The sequence below is a fragment of the Talpa occidentalis genome, unplaced genomic scaffold, assembly GCF_014898055.3.
Source record: "Talpa occidentalis isolate TD23 unplaced genomic scaffold, MPIMG_talOcc4v2.1 talOcc4.10, whole genome shotgun sequence".
Lineage (NCBI taxonomy): Eukaryota > Metazoa > Chordata > Mammalia > Eulipotyphla > Talpidae > Talpa > Talpa occidentalis.
Window position 1 is genome coordinate 82,189,263 of NW_023600993.1, and position 20,273 is coordinate 82,209,535.

The window sequence follows — 20,273 nt, forward strand, 5'->3', positions numbered from 1 at the left end:
TTTTGTCAACTTCTGGTGCTGACATTTCATCCTCCCTAAGAGAGTATTGGTTTTACTAGAGTATGTGAATAAGTACATCTTTAGTTAAGAATTTTTATATGGCTTGTTATTGTAGGAACTGTTGGGGGAAAGGCTGCCCTGAATAAACACAAACAGGGTTGTCCTGTAACAGAGCCTTTGAAGGAAATAAAAATACTCACAAAGGTGAACATTATCTACATACAGGGCTCATTTAATATTTTGATCTCCTCTTCCTTTAGTAATACATATTTCTAAAAGCAATGGATTTTGTCATTATTTACATATGATTTGCTTTATTTGCCTCCTTCCTCTCAAAACTTCAGTCTTATTTTCCTTTTCCTTCTAGAGAACCCTGTTTTAATGTTATTATCTTAACTGTCCAATCCATTTCAGAAGTCACTAAATTTTAGAGGATGTAAACACCTTCTTCGCATCCCTCTTATATTAACTATAAGAAAAGCAAAAGGTTGAACAAGAAAGAAAATGAATGTTTAATACTTACAAGGTTCTAAACAGATTTAACTAAAATGATGACATCTAACTATACTGGAGAGAAATGGGTAAGTGTGTATGTATGTAGAAAGTTTGAGAACAACATTCTTACCTTCTATATAATTAATTTTTAAAACTGAAAACTCTAGAATTAGCAATACTAGTCTGTCCTTGAGATAAAATGCCAGTAAATGGGAAAACAGTTGAAATCAAACCAGAAAATTACGGAATATGGAAGAGTGGGAGAGAGGTTGGTTTTAATATAAACCTTGCTCAATTATTTATTTAAAATGGGTATATTAATAATAATATAGAATAACATAGTAATAATATAGAATAATATAGTAATAATATAGAATAATATAGTAATAAAGAATAACATCTGTAAAAAAATTTTTAGTCAATTAGATATTAAACAAAATATGTCAATATAAAGTACTTCCAAAGTTTTTGAAATTGAAAGTTAGTTTCAATTTATTTCTGAATGCTTTCCCAGATGATTTTTCATATACAAAACTATAAAAAAAGAATAAAGGAGGTCAAACACAAAACTATAAATAATTTTAAATTAGATCACTTAGATAAAATAAAGTAACAATTTAATTTTAGCTTTTTGGAGAAATTGCAAAAAAATATATGACTCACTTTTTAAATTAGTTCAACGTTCTTATATCACTTTTGGGATGTTATTTTTCAGACTTTTTTAAACTTTGCAAAATCTTTATTACCGAGATGACTTTAAACTGTTAATAAAGCCAGGAGGTCCTGGGTTGGTAGTCTTTTTACATAGTTTGAAGCTGGTAAACCTTTGGGCCTTTTTTCAAGAGGTAACCTTGGTCATTTAGTGATCCAATAAAATTTTCAAAATCAGCAACCTGGAAGAAAATATTACAAGTGTTAACCTATTAAGTAATAGGCAATGATATTATTTTTTAAATTATTCTCTCAAATAGTAATGCATAACCTCAAGTTTCTTGGGCAAACAAAATTATTTGTAATTCTAGAAAATACTGCCTATAGATTCTAGAGCTTTGAATTCCATAATGCTGAGTTAATAATAAATGGAAACTGATATACAAAGAATCTTATGTTTGTTTTAGCTTAGCTGCAAAACAAAAATTTGACAAGCTCTTGAAATTAAGTGGGCAGTTTTTCTTTTTGTTTTTTCTTTTTTTAAAGATTTATTTATTTATTTATTTATACAAGCACTGGGTACAGTCAGAAGCGCAGGAGGGTGAGAGAATTCACCAAAGCCAGAGCAGGGAACAGAACAGAGAGACTGACGAAATACACTGCTGAGGGTAGCAGCGGGCGCAGCAGGAGAGGTCTGTTGCGCCACGTGGGACCCTCGCCTGCAGCTGGGGATGGAACCTCCGCTGCAGAGGCTGCGGGCAGCTTTGCAGCCCAGTGCTCAACCTCTGTGCCACCAGGGGAGGCCCTCAGTAGACAATTTTTCATATAAACTGTTTTTACTTGTTTAAAATGCTATTATATCCAGTTTCACTAAACCTGTTAAGTAAAGCAGGTAGAATTGTGTACATTTAACAAATGACACTGAGGTTCAAAGACATTAAGATATCTTTTCCACAAGGGATTATCAGAAAAACATGGAAATTGACTTGCTATAATGTTTTCTTCTAACTATTAAGATGCTAAAAAATCTTTTGAAAAGAGGTAGCTATGAATTTTTTAATAAAAACTGTTTAAGGTCTGGGCAGTTAATCTCATAGCTTAAATAAAGCAAGCTTGTGGGCCTCCCCTGGTGGTGCAGAAGTTGAGCACTGGGCTGCAAAGCTGCCCGCAGCCTCTGCAACGCTGGTTCCATCCCCGGCCGCCGGCGAGGGTTCCACATGGTGCAACAGACCTCTACTGCTGCGCCCGCTGCTCCCCTCAGCAGTGTATTTCGTCGGTCTGTCTGTTCTGTTCCCCGCTCTGGTGAATTCTCTCACCCTCCCGCGCTTCTGACTGTACCCAGTGTTTGTATAAATAAATAAATAAACAAATGAATAAGTAAATAAACAAGCTTGTGTTTTTAAATATTTTAATTACAACTTTTCAATTTTTTTAATTCAAATATTTCAATATTTCATATTTTGTACATTAATAAAGACCTCCTGAAAGTATTTTAAAAAAGATTAAATATTTGGCATATCATACCTGAATGTTTAGCTCTTTGGCAATCTGCCGAAGTTGATGAAGTTGAAATAAATTATTGTAAGTTCTTTCGGCGATGTTGTTGAGAGCAGAAATAAATCTTTTTGCTGTTGACCTGTTGCTCATTCCAGAACCATGTTGGGATCGCTCAAAATTTAGGTTTCCAAACTCATCAGAATAAGTTCCTAGCATGCTTAATAGGAGGGTAAGAAAAAACAGTTAACCAATGTGGTGTGGCTATAAAAGTTTTTCCGGGTCTCTGGGTCATGGCTATAAACACAGCCATGAGGCTCACATAGCAAAGATTTACACCTGTGATTACTGAGTAACTGTTATAAAATTCATGATGACATAGACTATTCTGGACAGTTACTCCTTTTAAGAAACTTGTGATTTTAAAAAGAAAAATGCATAAAAGTACAAACTCGACAGTCTACAATAAAAACAACTGGAACATTATTTTTGATTCATGAAAAAATGAAATTCTAAATATACTGAATTTAGGCTTTACTGGATAAAAATGTGTTCTCAACTCCTAGTGCAGCATCTGGCAAATAAAAGGTATTTAAATATACTCTAGCAAAGAATTAGAAAGATTCTATTGACTTGCAGTAATGATGGTTAGATATTAAAGGATACAACTTATTATCTCTAGTACTCTTCTACTGCTTCTTATTTCATAATATCATCAAGGAAAAACATATGCATTTGACAGTGAACCTTAGCCACAGTGTGAAAATACCAGTTAGAGATAAATTAGTCATCCTCTCTGATCCAGCTCAACTGTCAACTCCCTGCCTGATTCTCTGCCTGTATAATGGACATTTATAATCTCACTGCCTGGCTCACAGGCAAAGACGTTATTTAGTCAGGAATTAATTACCCAAATATAAATTGGTCACCTCCTAAGCATTAGGCTTATAGTATTGAATAAAACAGGTACAACTCCTGTCCTTAAGGAGCTCACTCCAATGGCTCTGCAGAGCAAAAATAACTATCAGTAAAACAAAAAGACACCCTACCAAATGGGAGAAAATATTTGCACATCATACATCTGGCAAAGGACTGATATTCAAGACATATAAAGAACTTACAAATGACTAACAGGTACATGAAATGGAATGATCTCTAAAATTTAAGTGCAATAAGCAAGATACAGAATATGTATGGTACGGGGAAAGGAATATACAGACAGAGTTATTATGTGTATTTTATCTAATGGTCACATACAAAAAATTGATATTTGTTCCGAGGGAAAACCAGGTAGCTGGTAAACAGAGTAGAAGGAAACTTTTTCTACCATACATATTTTGAACTTTGGAATTTTGAAGCATATGAATGTGTGAACCTATTCAAAAAATTTTTTTAAGAAATTTAAGAAAATTTTTTTAGGTACTGGAAAAAAAAAGTACCTAATACAATCAGTTTTTGTTTTTATTAATTAAAAAAATTATGTCTAAGGTAGACATATCATCTGTTAAAATATAAAATCCCCCTATATACACCCTTAGGAATCATCTACCAAATGATATAAAATGAGGACACAATTTAACAATGTATTTATTTACACTTGGACTGGTAGATATTACTTCTGAGAATTTATTGATTTATTTTTGTGTGTAGAAGAACTTGGGTGTAGGCCAGAGGTGGGGGGGGCGGCGGGGAGAGGATGCACCAGAGACAGAGTAGGGAGCAGAACAGGAGGATTTACTGAAATACACTGCTAAGGGGAGCTGTGGATAAGACAGGAGGGGACTGCTGTGCCATATTGGGTTAGCTCCCTGGCCGGGAATCATCTTAGGCCAGGGTGGTGACAGCACTGAGAATTAACCAGGGAGGCCCTACTTCTTCTGAGAATTTCTCATACAAGTATATACTTAACCACATATGAAGTATCTTAACAGAGATTACTTATTATAGCTTTGTAACAGCAAAAGAATGGAAAACAATCATGTATCTAATGAATGGGACTGGTTAAATAAACTATGGTACAACTGAATAACAATACTAGCAGCTGTTAAAAAAAGGAAGTCTATGTTCTAATAAGGAAAGATCTCTGGGCATACTGACAAATTTTAAAAAACAAAAGAAAGTACAGAATAGTATAATCCATATGCTGTTTACAAGAAAATAATGGGGGGGGGGCCTTCCTGGTAGCGCATGGGGCTAAGTCTTAGCAATATCAAGCTACTGCCAGCCACTCTGGCATGAGTTCGATCCCTGACCAGGTTGCTAACCCTCATGGCTCAGCAGACCTCTTCTATCTCATCCACTGCTCCCCTCAGCAGTGCAATTCAGTAGATCTGCCTGTTCTGCTCCCCACTCTGTCTCTGGTGAATCCTCTCATGCCCTTCCCCACCCACCTCTGGTCTACACCCTAGTTCTTGTATACATACATAAATAAAAATAAAATCTTTAAAAAAAAAAAAAAAGTAATGGGTGTTCTAGTGGAGAGGACGAATGGTAAATAGGATGGGAGAAAATCTTCTTAAAAGTATGAATTTTTTAAATGATTCTAGAACTATATGAATATATTAACTATTCAATATTTTAAAATAAGAAAATAGTTTGCCCAGAGGAAATTAAATTAAAAAAAATAATTTTGCTTGGCCTAACTAAATTTATATTTAGATGGGAAGATGACTGGTATTTCATTTAAAAAAGCATTAAAATTTAATCTTACCTGTATTTCATAATTTCAACTATATCCTCAGCATCTTCTTTGGTTGCTTCCTCTCTCAAGTCCAACCTTGCTCGTGCCTTTGAAAGAAAACAACCACTTTCAGATAATAAAAGAAAAATAGATTTAATATTGTTGAACAGGCATATTGCATCAAGCTTATTTCACTTATTCATTTTACATAAAAACTGACTTTTATTTGAAAACCTGAGTATAACAGTATCACTAATATATGGAGTAAAACCCACTTTTACTTACTAACATATCTTTTCTGAGTGTGCATGCATTTTGGAAGATTTGGTTATAATATACACTCAGTTTTTTTCCTTGCCTTTTACTTTCAGGAAATCATGCCTAACCAATTTGTAAAAACAACAAAGAGGTGTTAATCAGATTTTAGAAGCAAAAAGCCCAAGCTCTGACCTAGCTATTTTAACTAGTTTATGTACTTTTGTTCTCCAATAAGCTATACACTGAATTCTAACATTCAAATAGAATTCTCTTAACATTCCATATCTCTGAATAGATGATAGATGTAACAGCTGTCACAACAGGCACTATCCTTACACACCTGTTATAAATCAAACTCAAGATATTTGATACAATCCATGTTTCCATATATGAAACTTTGAATCTCCTTAATTTAACCTAACCAAACCACACTTCATACTCTAGTCTTCTCGGTGTCATTTAAAAAAAAAAAAAAAAGAGTTGCAAAGGAAGCATCCAGTCCTGTGTTTAGAATGATATTGCTATATTCTGATACGTTAAAGGCATGACCAAACCTTTAAAAATACTTTCGTCCATCCAATTCTAATGTCTCTCAGTACAAAGAAAATTCAAATCAATAATGCAGAAGTTGAAATCATATTACTTCCATCCTCTTTTTTTTTTTTTTTGTGGGACCCTCGCCGGTGGCCGGGGATCAAACAGGCGCTGCAGAGGCTGCAGGCAGCCTCGCAACCCAGCGCTCAACCGCTGCACCACCATGTTAAGTAAACATACCTCTGTTAGCCGAATCAGGGATTCCAGCTGCCTAGTGGTGATAGGTGCACTATTTAACCTCTGGCTCTGTTTCCGCAGCTCAAGGTAAAAATCTTGAAGAATCTGAGCAGCTTCTGTGGAGAGCTTTGGATAGACATACTGCCGAGCATAACCAATGTACTTTCTCAATAGCTGGTGGGGAATTGGGTCTACTGTTTCTCGAGGACCCACCTAATGCATGATAAAAAGGCCCATCATTATTACAAGGATAAGTAGCAAATAAACTGCTAAAATAACTTGTTTAGATATAAAATCTAGAAAACTATCCAAATAAGCTAGCACTAAAGTCCTATCTCTTGATCTAGTTGACTTAAATTATTTCAAATGAAATTTCCATAAACCGTACTATTGATACTATAAAAGGATTTGGATTTATATACTGTTGTTCTATACACTGAATAAGCTATACACTGAATTCTAACATTCATATAGAAGTGAAATGAATGATTGAAGAGAAAAAAAAATTTGTACCTTTAGTCTTTCTGACAATGGTTTATCAGAAACCACTTCAAGTACAGACCTATTTGAATCTTGACTGTTCATACGAGTTACGGTGGCACTGCTAACAGTTCTCTGCTTCCCAGCTCTTATTGCAATCACATGTTCAGAGAGCAAGTGATCATGATCCTCATTTGGGGTGTCTAACAGGATAAAGACCAAATCAAATCTGGATAACAGAGCACTCCCCATTCTGAGAGGCATGAGAGAAAGAAGAAAAAATGGAATCAAAGCTTGCTGAATACCGACAAAACCATTTACTCATTTGTTTACTATCTGTGTTCCACGGAGAACTTAAAAAAGGCTTAAGGTTAAAGAAATGACCAATAACTTTTGGATTTAATGCACCAGCTCCAGACAGACACCACATCACATGTCCTTTCATAGGTACACAGTTTGGGAACATGGCCTTTCTCATATCACCAAAACCACTGAATTCTCCTTTATGTTCTGTATCTCTGCTATAACTTAGGATCACTGAATTTTTAAGCTAGAATAATACACAATATATCAGAGGTTATCTAGTCGAGTCATTCTTATCTTCACTACCATGGAAGGGAAGTGATATACAATGTCATAAACATTATCTTGTGCACTTGTGTGACTTTCTGAGTATGACTCCCATAAGTAGAACTGGCTGGACCAAACAAAACATTAAAGTAGTGATAGGGAAGATTCAATATATTAAAAATATAAATATTTGAAGAGACTTACTTTAAATTCTCAGAAACTGTTTTGGCTTTATTGTAATGTCCTCCAATTGGATTTGCAGCTGCAATAATGGAAGTTCTTGCAGGAAGGCTACACACCACACCAGCCTTAGCAAGACTAATACTTTGCTGCTCCATAGCTTCTAACAAGGCTTGATGTTGATTCCCCATCTTATCAAATTCATCTATTCCACAAATACCTATAATTACAGTAAAAAAACAGACAAAAATTTTTCCTTTATCAAGTTCCAAACCTTACATGATAGAAATTATTCTACAATAAAAATTTACTTCTATGTTTCCAGCAGTTAAAATTACTGAATGTCATACACTAGAGAATTTCTTCTTGTTTTACAGCAAATAAAACACATTTAACATTTGAGATTTACTCATTCAGCACTTTCCATAGGAAGGCACTATGTTGTGAAGGCTACAAAGATGAAGATATGAGAGCCACCCTCAAAACACTTAAAGACTTAAGTTCATAAGTGAGTTAAGATAGACACATATTCAGGCCTCCCCTAGTGGCACAGCAGTTGAGCACTGGGCTGCGAAGCTGCCCGCTGCCTCTGCAGCGCCGGTTCGATCCCCGGCTGCAGACGAGGGTCCCACATGGCGCGCAACAGACCTCTCTTGTCTCGCCCGCTGCTCTCCTCAGCAGTGTATTTCGTCAGTCTGCCTGTTCTATTCCCCCGGTCTGGCTCTGGTGAATACTCTCACCTTCCCGCGCTTCTGACTGTACCCAGTGCTTGTATAAATAAATAAATAAATAAATAAATCTTTAAAAAAAAAAGTGCCTGATGTTCAGAGGAGAAATATAAATTTGGGATTTCAGCCACCACACCCCGTGAACGGGAGCTGAGGCGAACCCTGCAGGATCCGCCGCGGCGGTGAGCGAACGGCTCCGGGCGCCATTAGAGAAGAACAAAGACCCCGGGAGACGCGCACCCAGCCCGGGCTGCCGGACATTTCTTAAAACTGCTTGAAAAGGGCAGAAGGTTTCTGGAGGACCCAGTGGCCAGCCGAGAAGTTATTCCACGCCAGGCCCCTTCCGACCAGCAGTCTGAGCCCACAGAGGGAGCAGGCACCCACGTCCGGGGCAGACCGGGTGCGCAGAAGAGTGTGCCTGAAACCGGAGGCGCAGGGACTGCATCCCGCTTCGCCATTTGAGAACAGGGACATTTCTTCAGTAAAAACTGCCTAAAACCAGCAGAAAGCTCCCCCAGAAGACAGAGATGGCTCCTGGAAGAGCCAGAGGGGAGCGGAGAAGTTCACCCAAGATGTCAGTCAGTCCGAGCAACACAGTGTCCCAACGCATACGACAAATTAGAAAACAGACAGTAGGGAGTAGAAGAACCACACGCAACCTAACAACTCCTCAGGAAAGAAGCACACCACAAAAAGAAAACCACTCCCCAGATTGCAACGACAGCAACTTGGAAGAACTTCTGAGCCTTCCAGAAAGAGAATTTAAAATTGCCATGATTAAAAAAGTGATAGATCAGAAGAAGGAAATTGAGTCCCTAAAGAGGGAAGTAAGAGAAATGCAGGAGATCAAAGAATTAATGGAGGAACTAAAGAACTCTGGGAAAAGCAATGAAAGCAGAATAGATGAAATGGAAGAACGAATAAGTAATCTTGAAGACACAGAAATAAAAAGAACCAAAACAGAAAAGGAAAGAGAAGTACGAAGGAAAAAGAATGAAGAAAGACTTCGGGAACTATCTGACTCCATGAGGAAAGGAAATATAAGAGTTATAGGAATTCCAGAAGGAGAGGAGAGAGATGTAGGAACAGAGAAAATATTCATGGATATAATTGAAGAGAACTTCCCAAATGAGAAGAAGGAGCTGAAAATTGATATACAAGAAGCAAGAAGAACACCAAACTTCCACGACGAAAGGAAAAACACAGCAAGACACATAATAGTAAAGCTCCCAAGAATCCAGGACAAGGAAAAAATAATGAAGCTGACAAGAGGGAAGAAACAGATAACATTCAAAGGAAAACCAATCAGGCTGACATCAGACTTCTCTGAAGAAACACTACGGGCAAGGAGAGAGTGGAGGGACATAGTCAACAGACTCCAAGAAACAGATGCAACCAAGAATACTCTATCCCGCAAAGCTCTCTTTCCCCATGAAGAAGAATATGGACCTTCCCAGACAAAGAGAAACTCCGGAATTTCATTGCGACTAAACCCCCACTCCAAAAAGTACTACAAGGAATCCTAAAGCCAGAACCTCAGAGGGACGAATAACAACGAAAGAAGACCAAAAAAAAAAAAAAAAAAAAGTTATTAAAAGAATAATATAATAAATCAAGGAAAGACAAACATAATGGCAAATACAGATGCTAACATATCAATATTAACTCTAAATGTAAATGGACTAAACTCTTCAATAAAAAGACACAGAGTTGCAGCCTGGATTAAGAAACAAAACCCAACCTTTTGCTGTCTCCAGGAAACACATTTAGCTACAAAAGATAAAAATAGGCTCAAAGTCAAAGGATGGAAAACATCCTACAAGCAAATGGGCCAAAAAAGAGCAGGAACAGCTATACTTATATCAGATAAAACAGACTTCAAACTCAAAAAAATAAAAAGAGACCCAATGGTCACTACATTATGATTAAGGGGACAATACTTCAAGAAGAAATAACACTCATTAACATATACTCACCAAACGAAAGAGCACCAAAATATATCAGACAACTGTTGTCCTCTCTGAAAACAGACATCAGAGAAAACACATATGTAGTGGGAGACTTCAACACACCACTATCAACAATGGATAGATCAACAAGACAAAAAATAAGTAAAGAAACTAAAGCTCTAAATAAGGACCTAGAGCATTTGGGCTTAACAGACATCTATAGAACACTAAACCCAAAAAAAACGGAGTACACATTTTTCTCAAGCGCACACGGATCATTCTCCAGGATCGATCACATACTGGGGCACAAGACAAACATCAACAGATACACCAAGATTGAAATCATACCAACCATCTTTTCTGACCACGAAGGCATCAAACTAGAAATAAATCATAAAAAGAAGGCAAGGAACTATCCTACCTCATGGAGATTAAAAGCCACACTACTGGAAGACCACTGGACTAACGAGGAGATCAAAGAAGAAATTAAAAAATTCTTTGAATTGAATGACAAGGAGGACACCAATATCCTAAATGTATGGGATGCAGCAAAAGCAGTAATAAGAGGAAAATATATAGCAATAGAAGCTCACATCAAAAAACAAGAAAGAACTCAAAAAAACAACCTAATCTCGAAGCTCAAAGATCTAGAAAAAGAACAACAAAAAAACCCCAGAACCAGTAGAAGAAAAGAAATAATAAAAACCAAAGCAGAAATAAATGAAATTGAAACTAAAAAAACAATCCAAAAGATCAATGAACCAAGAGCTGGTTCTTTGAAAAAATAAATAAAATAGACAAACCCCTAGCCAGGCTCACAAAGGAAAAAAGGGAGAAAGCACAAATACACAGAATAATAAATGAAAGAGGAGAAATCACAACGGACACAGCAGAAATCAAAAGAATAATCAGCAACTACTATGAACAGTTATATGGAAACAAGTTCAACAATCTAGAGGAGATGGACAAATTCCTACAACTCTACAATCACCCAAAGCTAGATAAAGAAGAAATAGAACACCTAAACAGACCAATTACAAGCAGCGAAATTGAAATGGTAATTAAAAACCTCCCCAAAAACAAAAGCCCAGGACCTGATGGATTTACAAATGAATTCTACCAAACATTCAGAGACGAATTAGTGCCTATCCTTCACAAACTCTTCCAAAAAATGAGAAGGAAGGGACAATACCAAACACGTTCTATGAAGCCAATATTACACTAATACCAAAACCGAATAAGGACAACACAAAAAAGGAAAACTATAGGCCAATCTCCCTAATGAACACTGATGCAAAAATCCTCAATAAAATTTTAGCTATCAGAATCCAACAATGTATCCATAAGATAATTCACCACGACCAAGTTGGATTCATTCCAGGGGCACAAGGATGGTTTAACATCCGAAAATCAATCAACGTTATCCAACACATCAACAAAAAGAAATATAAAAACCATATGATAATATCAATAGATGCTGAGAAAGCTTTCGACAAAGTGCAACACCCATTCATGATAAAAGCCCTTGAAATTCTTGGGATACAAGGAACATACCTCAACATCATAAAGGCCATCTATGAGAAGCCAACAGCCAGTATCATTCTCAATGGTGAAAAGCTGAAAGCAATTCCATTAAGATCTGGAACAAGACAAGGATGTCCACTCTCACCACTGCTTTTCAATATAATACTGGAAGTCCTAGCCAGAGCAATAAGACAAGAGAAAGACATCCAAGGAATCCAAATAGGAAAAGAAGAAGTCAAACTATCACTATTTGCAGATGATATGATAATATACATAGAGAACCCCAAAATCTCCACAGAAAAACTAATTCAACTCATCAATCAATTCAGTAAAGTGGCAGGATACAAAATCAACACGCAAAAGTCAGTAGCCTTCCTATACACAAACAATAAATCTGAAGAAGAAGAAATCAAAAAAACCACCCCTTTTATTATCGAAACAAAAAAAATCAAATATTTGGGAATAAATCTAACAAAAGAGGTAAAGGACCTATACAAAGAAAACTATAAAACACTGTTAAAAGAAATAGAAGAAGACACAAATAAATGGAAAGACATCCCCTGCTCATGGATTGGAAGAATAAACATTATTAAAATGGCCATCCTTCCAAAAGCAATATACAGATTCAATGCTATTCCAATCAAAATCTCAATGGCATTCTTCAAAGAAATAGAACAATTATTGATGAAATTCATATGGAATCACCAAAAACCCCGAATAGCCAAAGCTCTACTGAAAAAAAAAGAAGGAAATGGAGGCATCACACTCCCAGACTTCAAACTATACTACAAAGCCATAATCATCAAAACTGCATGGTATTGGAACAAGAACAGACATACAGACCAATGGAATCGAATAGAAAATCCAGAAATAAACCCACAGATTTATGGTCAACTAATCTTTGACAAAGGAGCAAAGACTATGCATTGGAGCAAAGAAAGTTTGTTCAATAAATGGTGCTGGGAAAACTGGGTCGCTACATGCAAAAGAATGAAGCTTGACCACTACCTCACACCATACACAAAAATCAACTCAAAATGGATTAAAGAACTAGACATAAGACCTGAAACCATAAAATACATAGAAGGAAATATAGGCGAAACACTACGGGATTTGCACATCAAAGACATCTTTACAGACACATCACCCAAAGCAGTGATAGTGAAGAGAAAGATAAAACAGCTGGGACTACATCAAATTAAAGAGCTTCTGCACAGCAAAAGAGACAATAACAAAAACAAAGAGAAACCCCACCAACTGGGAGAACATTTTTGCACCCAACACTAATGATAAAGGACTGATCACAAAAATCTGCAAAGAGCTGATGAGACTCAGCAACAACAAAGAAAATAATCCAGTCAAAAAATGGGCAGAAGAGCTAAAAAGAAACTTCTCTGAAGAGGAAATGCAAATGGCCAACAGACATATGAAAAAATGTTCAACATCACTTGTCATCAGGGAAATGCAAATCAAAACTACCATGAGATACCATCTCACACCAGTGAGAATGGCACATATTAAAAAAACTAGCAACAACAAATGTTGGCGAGGATGTGGAGAAAAAGGAACTCTTGTGCACTGTTGGTGGGAGTGCAAACTGGTCCAACCACTATGGAGAGCTGTGTGGAGATTTCTGGACCTACTAAACATAGAGCTTCCATATGATCCAGCAATTCCACTCCTAGGTATTTACCCAAAGGACACAGAAACATCAATTCCAAAGAGCACCTGCACTCCTATGTTTATAGCAGCACTGTTTACAATAGCTAAGCTTTGGAAACAACCCAAATGCCCAAAAATAGATGACTGGATCAAGAAGATGTGGTACATATATACCATGGAATATTACTCAGCATTCAAAAAAGATAAACACATGCAATTTGCAGCAACATGGATGGCACTGGAAGGGATCATGCTCAGCGAAATAAGCCAAAAAGAAAAAGAAAAATACCGGATGGTCTCACTCATAGCAGGAATCTAGAAAACTTAAATAAGGGACCAGGAAAATGAATATAAGAAAGTGAAAATCAAAATCAACAAAAAACTATGAACCAGAGACACTTTTTGGGGGGTGGGGGGCGGGAGGGGAAGGATTGGGGTCAGAATGGGGCGTTTGCAATTGTATGGGGGAATATAAAAATAAAATTTAATATTTAAAAAAAAAAAAAAAAGAAATATAAATTTGGAAATTTCTAGCATAAAGGTAAGGTAAAGCCACAAAACTAGATAAAATCCCCAAGACATACAGACTGAGAAGGAAAAAGTACAGAAACTAAAACTAAGCACCCTGAGGTACTAACCTGTTAAGGGGTTGGGAGGGGTTCAGGATGGTGGTGATGACAGTAAAGATAAAAAAGGAACAGTATAAATGCAGTAAGAAAACCAAAAGAGTATAGTATTCCAGAAACTATGGAGAGGAAGTATTTAAAGGAGAGCATAGTAATCAGCTGTGTCAAACGTGGCTGAAGACAAAACTGTGGAGGTCACTGGCAAAATGGAATGAATGAATGACCTTAATTGAACTGAAGTATGGGCAATGCCTGGCACATGCAGAAGAATATGTTTTTACAAGAGGGTTAAAAAATCACAAAGAAAAACTTAGGTAGCAAGAGATCCCTTCTTGCTGAGCCCTCCAACTGGATTTCCTATAAACTATCAGTTTTATCCTGAAAAACAAAATGAAACAAAACTAATACAATGAGATGGGTTAAAATATGGCAACCCTCATTCTAAAATGACAACTTTAAACTCTTATTGACAAGTCATCTGAGAGCAAAGGATAGCACCTTTTTTTTAAGAGTGTAAATTTATTTCTTTTAGATAAATTCTTCTTCCCTCTGACAAGGTATACAATGGATATATGAATAGTAGGAAATCCTAAATTTAGTTTAGCCCATGAAACTCAAGAAATGGTTCATCCTCACTAAATCCCCCTAGTTGAAGTTACAACATTTACTATGTGTGCAAATGGAAGCAACGATTTTATATTTAGGAAATCAGGCATGGCTTGGTAAAGTGATCATCTTCTCCGTGGCCTGCAAAAGTGCAAGTAACAGCAAAGATGACTTACCACCGGTGTCCCACTTGTGATACAGATACCTCAACCAAACACTATTGCATCTGATTTTTTGCAGAGCACTCTTGAGGAACCTCCCACTTTCCTTATCCTTTCAGATGACTTAAATATGTCTTTTATTTAACTGTCATATACAATAACTACCTTTATGTGAATAAAAATATGTTGTGCTATTCTTCTTTATTCTGGGAGGATAAAAAGTAATTCAGTAGTGGGGTGAGATTTTGTTTTGTTTCCAAAACTTAGACGTTTTAATCAAAATTATACATTTTGGCAGGGAGCATAAATCCAGCATTAACAAGTCACATACCAAAAGACTTCTGCTTCCAAGACCCACTACCTTCAACTTTCCCTCTGATTTTGACAACTGCTGTCAGTTTTTCTTCTCACATTGACATCTTTGATTGCCTAATTAAGAACTTCTTTCACTGATACTGCTGACAGAGGTGTCTCACAGTACATTCATCTTTTGTTCTGCCTTATTATAAAGTGGCCTGGATGTGACCTTTTGTCACCTCCTCTTTAGCAAATGATCTCTGATATGGTCCACCAGAATATTGAGGGATCTAGATAGCTTGGTCTGAGTTAACCAAGCAGGATAGAATAGATGGGTGTTTGCACACTCCTTACTCAATTGGTGGACAAGTGCTAGCTTGGGGGACAACCCGAATGGAAATGTTCCATTTTGTTGTGGAGTATATGGATCAGGTCTCCTCAGGGCTGTAGCCACATCATCATGATTGATCCAGGCAGCTGCCTCCAGTTCTCAGTCACCAGGATCTCTGTCTACCCTGGCTTCATAGCCGCATGACAAGCAATTCTGAGTGAACTATTAGGAAAGGACCACCTCTCCTGCAACTTCCTGTCTGACAGTCTCTTCCAGAGAATTGGCATGAGAGGTGGGCAGCAAGGAGGCATTCTTCGCATTCGGCTGCAAGAGAGCCTTCTCAGTTTAGTGAAGGATCCTTTGAGCTGTTTCTCTTGCTGGTATAAGGAAGCATTGATGTAAAAGGAGCTATGCAGACCTAGATGCACAGCAAACCACGCTTCATGCTGTTCAAAGCATCCCATCAGCACGAACCCTCTATTCCCTTTATATACCCTGACCAACATACCCAGAAGCCTTCCCAACTCTAATAGGCTGTGCTGGCGGACCATGTATTAATGTTCTGACTTTTGAAGCAAAAGAAGCAGGTTATGAAAGAGGTAAAATGCTCCTGTCTGCTAGGCTTTTTAACATGCATCATCATCATCTTTCAGTTCAAATAAATGCCATGTCTTATTGATTAAAAGAGGTTGAGGGCAGGATACAGCACCGCAAAGATCTTCTCCTGCAAGCAATCCCACAATACTGGGGCAGTGCCAAGTCTCTGAATTCTGTTAGGATGCCTTCCTAAACTTTAAGTAACATTCACCTTCTTTTCAGTTTCAAGGCATTTAGCAGTATTCTGAGCTACGTAACGGTAATTCATTCAACTAGCATTTACTATCCACTTATGAACTAGGCAATAAGAATATGGTAGTCAACAAGATAACCAAATCCCATCTCACAGGGAACTTACTATTAAGCTTTAAAATAGGCTTTAAGGGCCTCCCCGGTGGCGCAGCGGTTGAGCGCTGGGTTGTGAAGCTGCCCGCAGCCTCTGCAGCGCCGGTTCGATCCCCGACTGCTCCCCGGCTACCGATGGAGAGTCCCACATGGCACACAGACCTCTCCTGCCGCCCGCTGCACCCCTCAGCAGTGTACTTCAGTCCTTCTGCCTGTTCTGCTCCCCGCTCTGGCTCTGTTGAATTCTCTCACCCTCCCGCGCTTCAGACTGTACCCAGTGCTTGTATAAATAAATAAATAAATAAATAAATCTTTAAAAAAATAAAAAATAAATAAATAAAATAGGCTTTAATGCAAATTATCACAAATGTGATAGACCGTATGACATGGGAATGATATGGAATTATATATATTTGACCTGATTATTTTTACATGTAATTGTAACCACTGCATGATTTTGAAAACGAAGTACCAGCTTCAATTCTTCAGTATATATATAAAATAATAGCAGCACTGTATTTCTAGTTTGGTTTTTTACCCTGGTGCTCATTATCAACTTACTGTTTTGGACAGTGCTCCCAAATACTTCTTGAACAGAATGTAAAAGAGTTAATTTAAAAGGCAAAGCCCTTAAAAAAAAAAACCAGAATTGTTATTAATCTCTCCGCCTCTCACCTTGATCACCAAGTACCAGAGCACCAGCTTCCAAAGCAAAATCTCCATAAGAACTATCTTTTGAAAGAGTTACAGTCAAACCAGAGGTGGTGGTGGTATTACCACAAACATATACGCCACGTGGTGCTACACTGCACACTGCCTAAGGAAAAAAAATTTTTAAATGCATTAGCCAAAGTGAAAGGGAAATAATAGCAAAGAGTAATTACTCAAAATGTAAAATGTTGGCAACATGCCGGTTATTTTCCTAAGAGCTTTGCTATAGAATTTTCACTACCACAATAAGAGGAAAATATTATATCTCCACTTACTAGTGAGGAGACCAATGCATACAGAGTTAACTCACACAGCTCTGAAGGTGCAAAGTCAGGATTCAATCAAACCCAGGGAGGCTGAATGATTCTATCGTGAACACACTACACAAATTCATTTTATGCTTTGTTTTCAAGTTCAAATAGCAAAAAGTGAGTATCAATTTTAGCTTAGAAGATTCCAATGCTTCTTTAAACAGGTAATAAAATGGTTCAGTAATGCTCACCTTCTGAGTAAACAAGTTGTAGCAGATCAGAAAAGTAGTTAAATAACATAACAGTTAAAAGCATGGACCTCTGGAATTAGGCAGACTTATTTAAATCCTGGTTCTGCTGCTATGCTGCTCTCAGATTTCTCTGAGCCCAGCTTTCTTATGTTTCATAACATTATTGTCCTGAGGCATTAATGTGAACACGTATACAAGGCACTAAATGGCCTGCTGACACACAATAAGTGCACAATGCCAGGCTGCTGTATACAGTTGTACACCACGCTACTCTAAGAGACAGTGTTCACACTATTATCTATGTCACTAGTGTGCTCTGGACTGATGCAGTGCACAACCTAAGTAACCCCATAGTGCCTTGCTTAATAAACAGTAGTTATCATTAACTTTGTTACTTGCAATTTCTTACTCATTAGTCTGAGAGGATGATGGTGAACTAGAAAGTCAGAAGACAATGGAATTAAAAACACAAACTAAATGACTGATAACTGTTAGTATTAAGTTGATTTTTAAAAACTTAGCTTAATGGGATTGTATACACAATACCTTCCATTGTTTATAACAGCTTCTATTTCTAAATTCAGTCAAGGGTTTAAAAGGCATTATTCCATATTTAACAAACAGGAAACAATGTCACTTCTTCATAGTAAAAATTTTTCAGTACCACTAAAAGTATTTCATAATGATTATCTACCAAGAGGTATTTCTTAAATAAGAGAAAGAGGAAAATGGGGAGTTTTATATAATGTAAGCAAAATGTATAAATTAAATTAAGATTATATAGATAACCCAACACTGTGGCAATTAAAGCAGGCTTCCACCAATAACACACATGATGCTACAAAACACAGAAATGAAAGCATCTCCATCGGCCCCTTTCACATGCATGTTCTGGCTAAGTACACTGTTCCCATTTTGCTCATCAACCTTTTTTTATCTATAACTAGGGACTCTGCCTCAGCGTTAGGCTGGTAGTAAGGGTTCAGAACAGAAATTTTTTTCGAAGTAGGTCCAGTTGGTCAAAAACAAAATATGGATGAAATATTACAGTAAGAATGAAAGTGATGGGCCTCCCCGGTGGCGCAGTGGTTGAGCGCTGGATTGCGAAGCTGCGAGCAGCCTCTGCAGCGCCAGTTCAATCCCCGCTGCTCCCCGGCTGCTCCCTGGCCACCGGAGGAGGGTCCTGCATGGCGCGCAGACCTCTCCTGCCGCCCGCTGCTCCCCTCAGCAGTGTACTTCGGTCCTTCTGCCTGCTCTGCTCCCCTCTCTGGCTCTGGTGAATTCTCTCACCCTCCTACGTTTCTGACTGTACCCGGTGCTTGCATAAATAAATAAATAAATAAACAAACAAACAAATAAATAAATAAATAAATAAATAAATAAATCTTAAAAAAAAAAAAGAAAGAATGAAAGTGATGACTGGTCTAACACTCAGCCATGGGGAATAAAGATTGACATTAAGTGTGACATTGGTCACAGAAGTGCCTTGCTTTAGACTTAGAGAAAGGAATGTATACAGAGTTTCTAAAATCTAATACAGTGCTTTTGTAGTTGTGTGATGAGAGAATGGGTAATTCTGCTTTACTGTCTCATACTATTCTGTTTTTAAGTGAGGTTATAGCAATACAGACGAGCAAAGTTAGCCTGGGTACAAATGTTGGACACACAAAAAAGGGCGAGGGAAATGGTTAATGTTTTACAATAGTTGCTGTCTCAACAGACCAGAATGCCTATGTCTGAGATTGGCTTGATTTGAAAGAACAGTCAGATGTAAGTTAAATGTTACCTATACAAATTAATTCACTTATATTACCAGATAAACCCTATCTTCTGGAACACAAATGCTACATACATGCTTTGAGAAAATTCACTGGTACATTGTTCATATATTTATATATACTAAATGAATGACTTCTTACCTGTAGCATCTGACTCTTTCCCAGGCCAGGATCTCCCACAACAAGGATGTGTGGGTCTCCTCGAATAGGAATTCTGTTTTTGTCATCTGCATATTTCTGGCTTCCTCCAAAGAGTGCTAATGCCAAACCTGCTTTGACAAGCTCAAGTGTGAAAGAAGAGAAAAAAAGGAAAAAACAAAAGCCAGAAGGAAAATGACTAGTCAAAGGGGTGATTTATGTAAAACACATACAAATATGTAAACATTTTTATGTATTCATGTTTTATATATTAATAAATATATGTGTATCTGTGTGTGCAAATATAAATTCATATGTATGATATATATATATTTGTATATATACAATATATGTGTTTTGTTTATATACAAAATATATGTATTCGTAAATATTAAGCATTGGGGATTTTTTAAAGCATGTGTGACTTAAATTTTTTTCTAAGAAAAAGTCTAAAAACATAAATATCTCTAATATAAATAACTTTTAAACAAAAACTAGAAAGCATGCAAAATCAGAAAGGCACCTTAACAGTCACTAAGCAAAGACCTACCTTGCAAGGCATGAACCATCCACAAAACTAAAAAATATTTCTTAGTTTCTGCTTTAACATTTACAATATCCAGAGTCACTTCAAAAGAAATCCACCCCTACTAACTTTAATTGGTAAGCACTGTTTTCTTATCAATGGCTATAGTTTGCCTCTTGCATCATTAATTTATGGAGAATAATAATTCATATT

At 37.0% G+C, this 20,273-nt stretch overlaps 1 protein-coding gene and 1 pseudogene across 4 annotated transcripts in view; both read right to left on the bottom strand.

Moving 5' to 3' along the window:
- Positions 1–20,273, bottom strand: part of MCM8 (minichromosome maintenance 8 homologous recombination repair factor) — a 34,819-nt gene that overhangs the window by 3,175 nt on the left and 11,371 nt on the right. For 3 of the 4 annotated variants that reach the window (XM_037494938.2, XM_037494946.2, XM_037494954.2), the window contains exons 12-19: positions 19,538–19,678; positions 17,081–17,222; positions 7,604–7,799; positions 6,863–7,082; positions 6,353–6,562; positions 5,351–5,427; positions 2,671–2,860; positions 1,054–1,388 (exon numbers count right to left, since the gene is read on the bottom strand). In XM_037494938.2, the coding sequence (XP_037350835.1) occupies positions 1,296–1,388; positions 2,671–2,860; positions 5,351–5,427; positions 6,353–6,562; positions 6,863–7,082; positions 7,604–7,799; positions 17,081–17,222; positions 19,538–19,678 (1,269 nt within the window). In that variant the 3' untranslated portion in view covers positions 1,054–1,295. Of the gene's footprint in view, positions 1–1,053; positions 1,389–2,670; positions 2,861–5,350; positions 5,428–6,352; positions 6,563–6,862; positions 7,083–7,603; positions 7,800–17,080; positions 17,223–19,537; positions 19,679–20,273 lie in introns of those variants that run through there. The other variant, XR_008552271.1, reaches the window with a different exon arrangement.
- Positions 15,158–16,955, bottom strand: LOC119237530 (NAD(P)H pyrophosphatase NUDT13, mitochondrial-like; annotated as a pseudogene).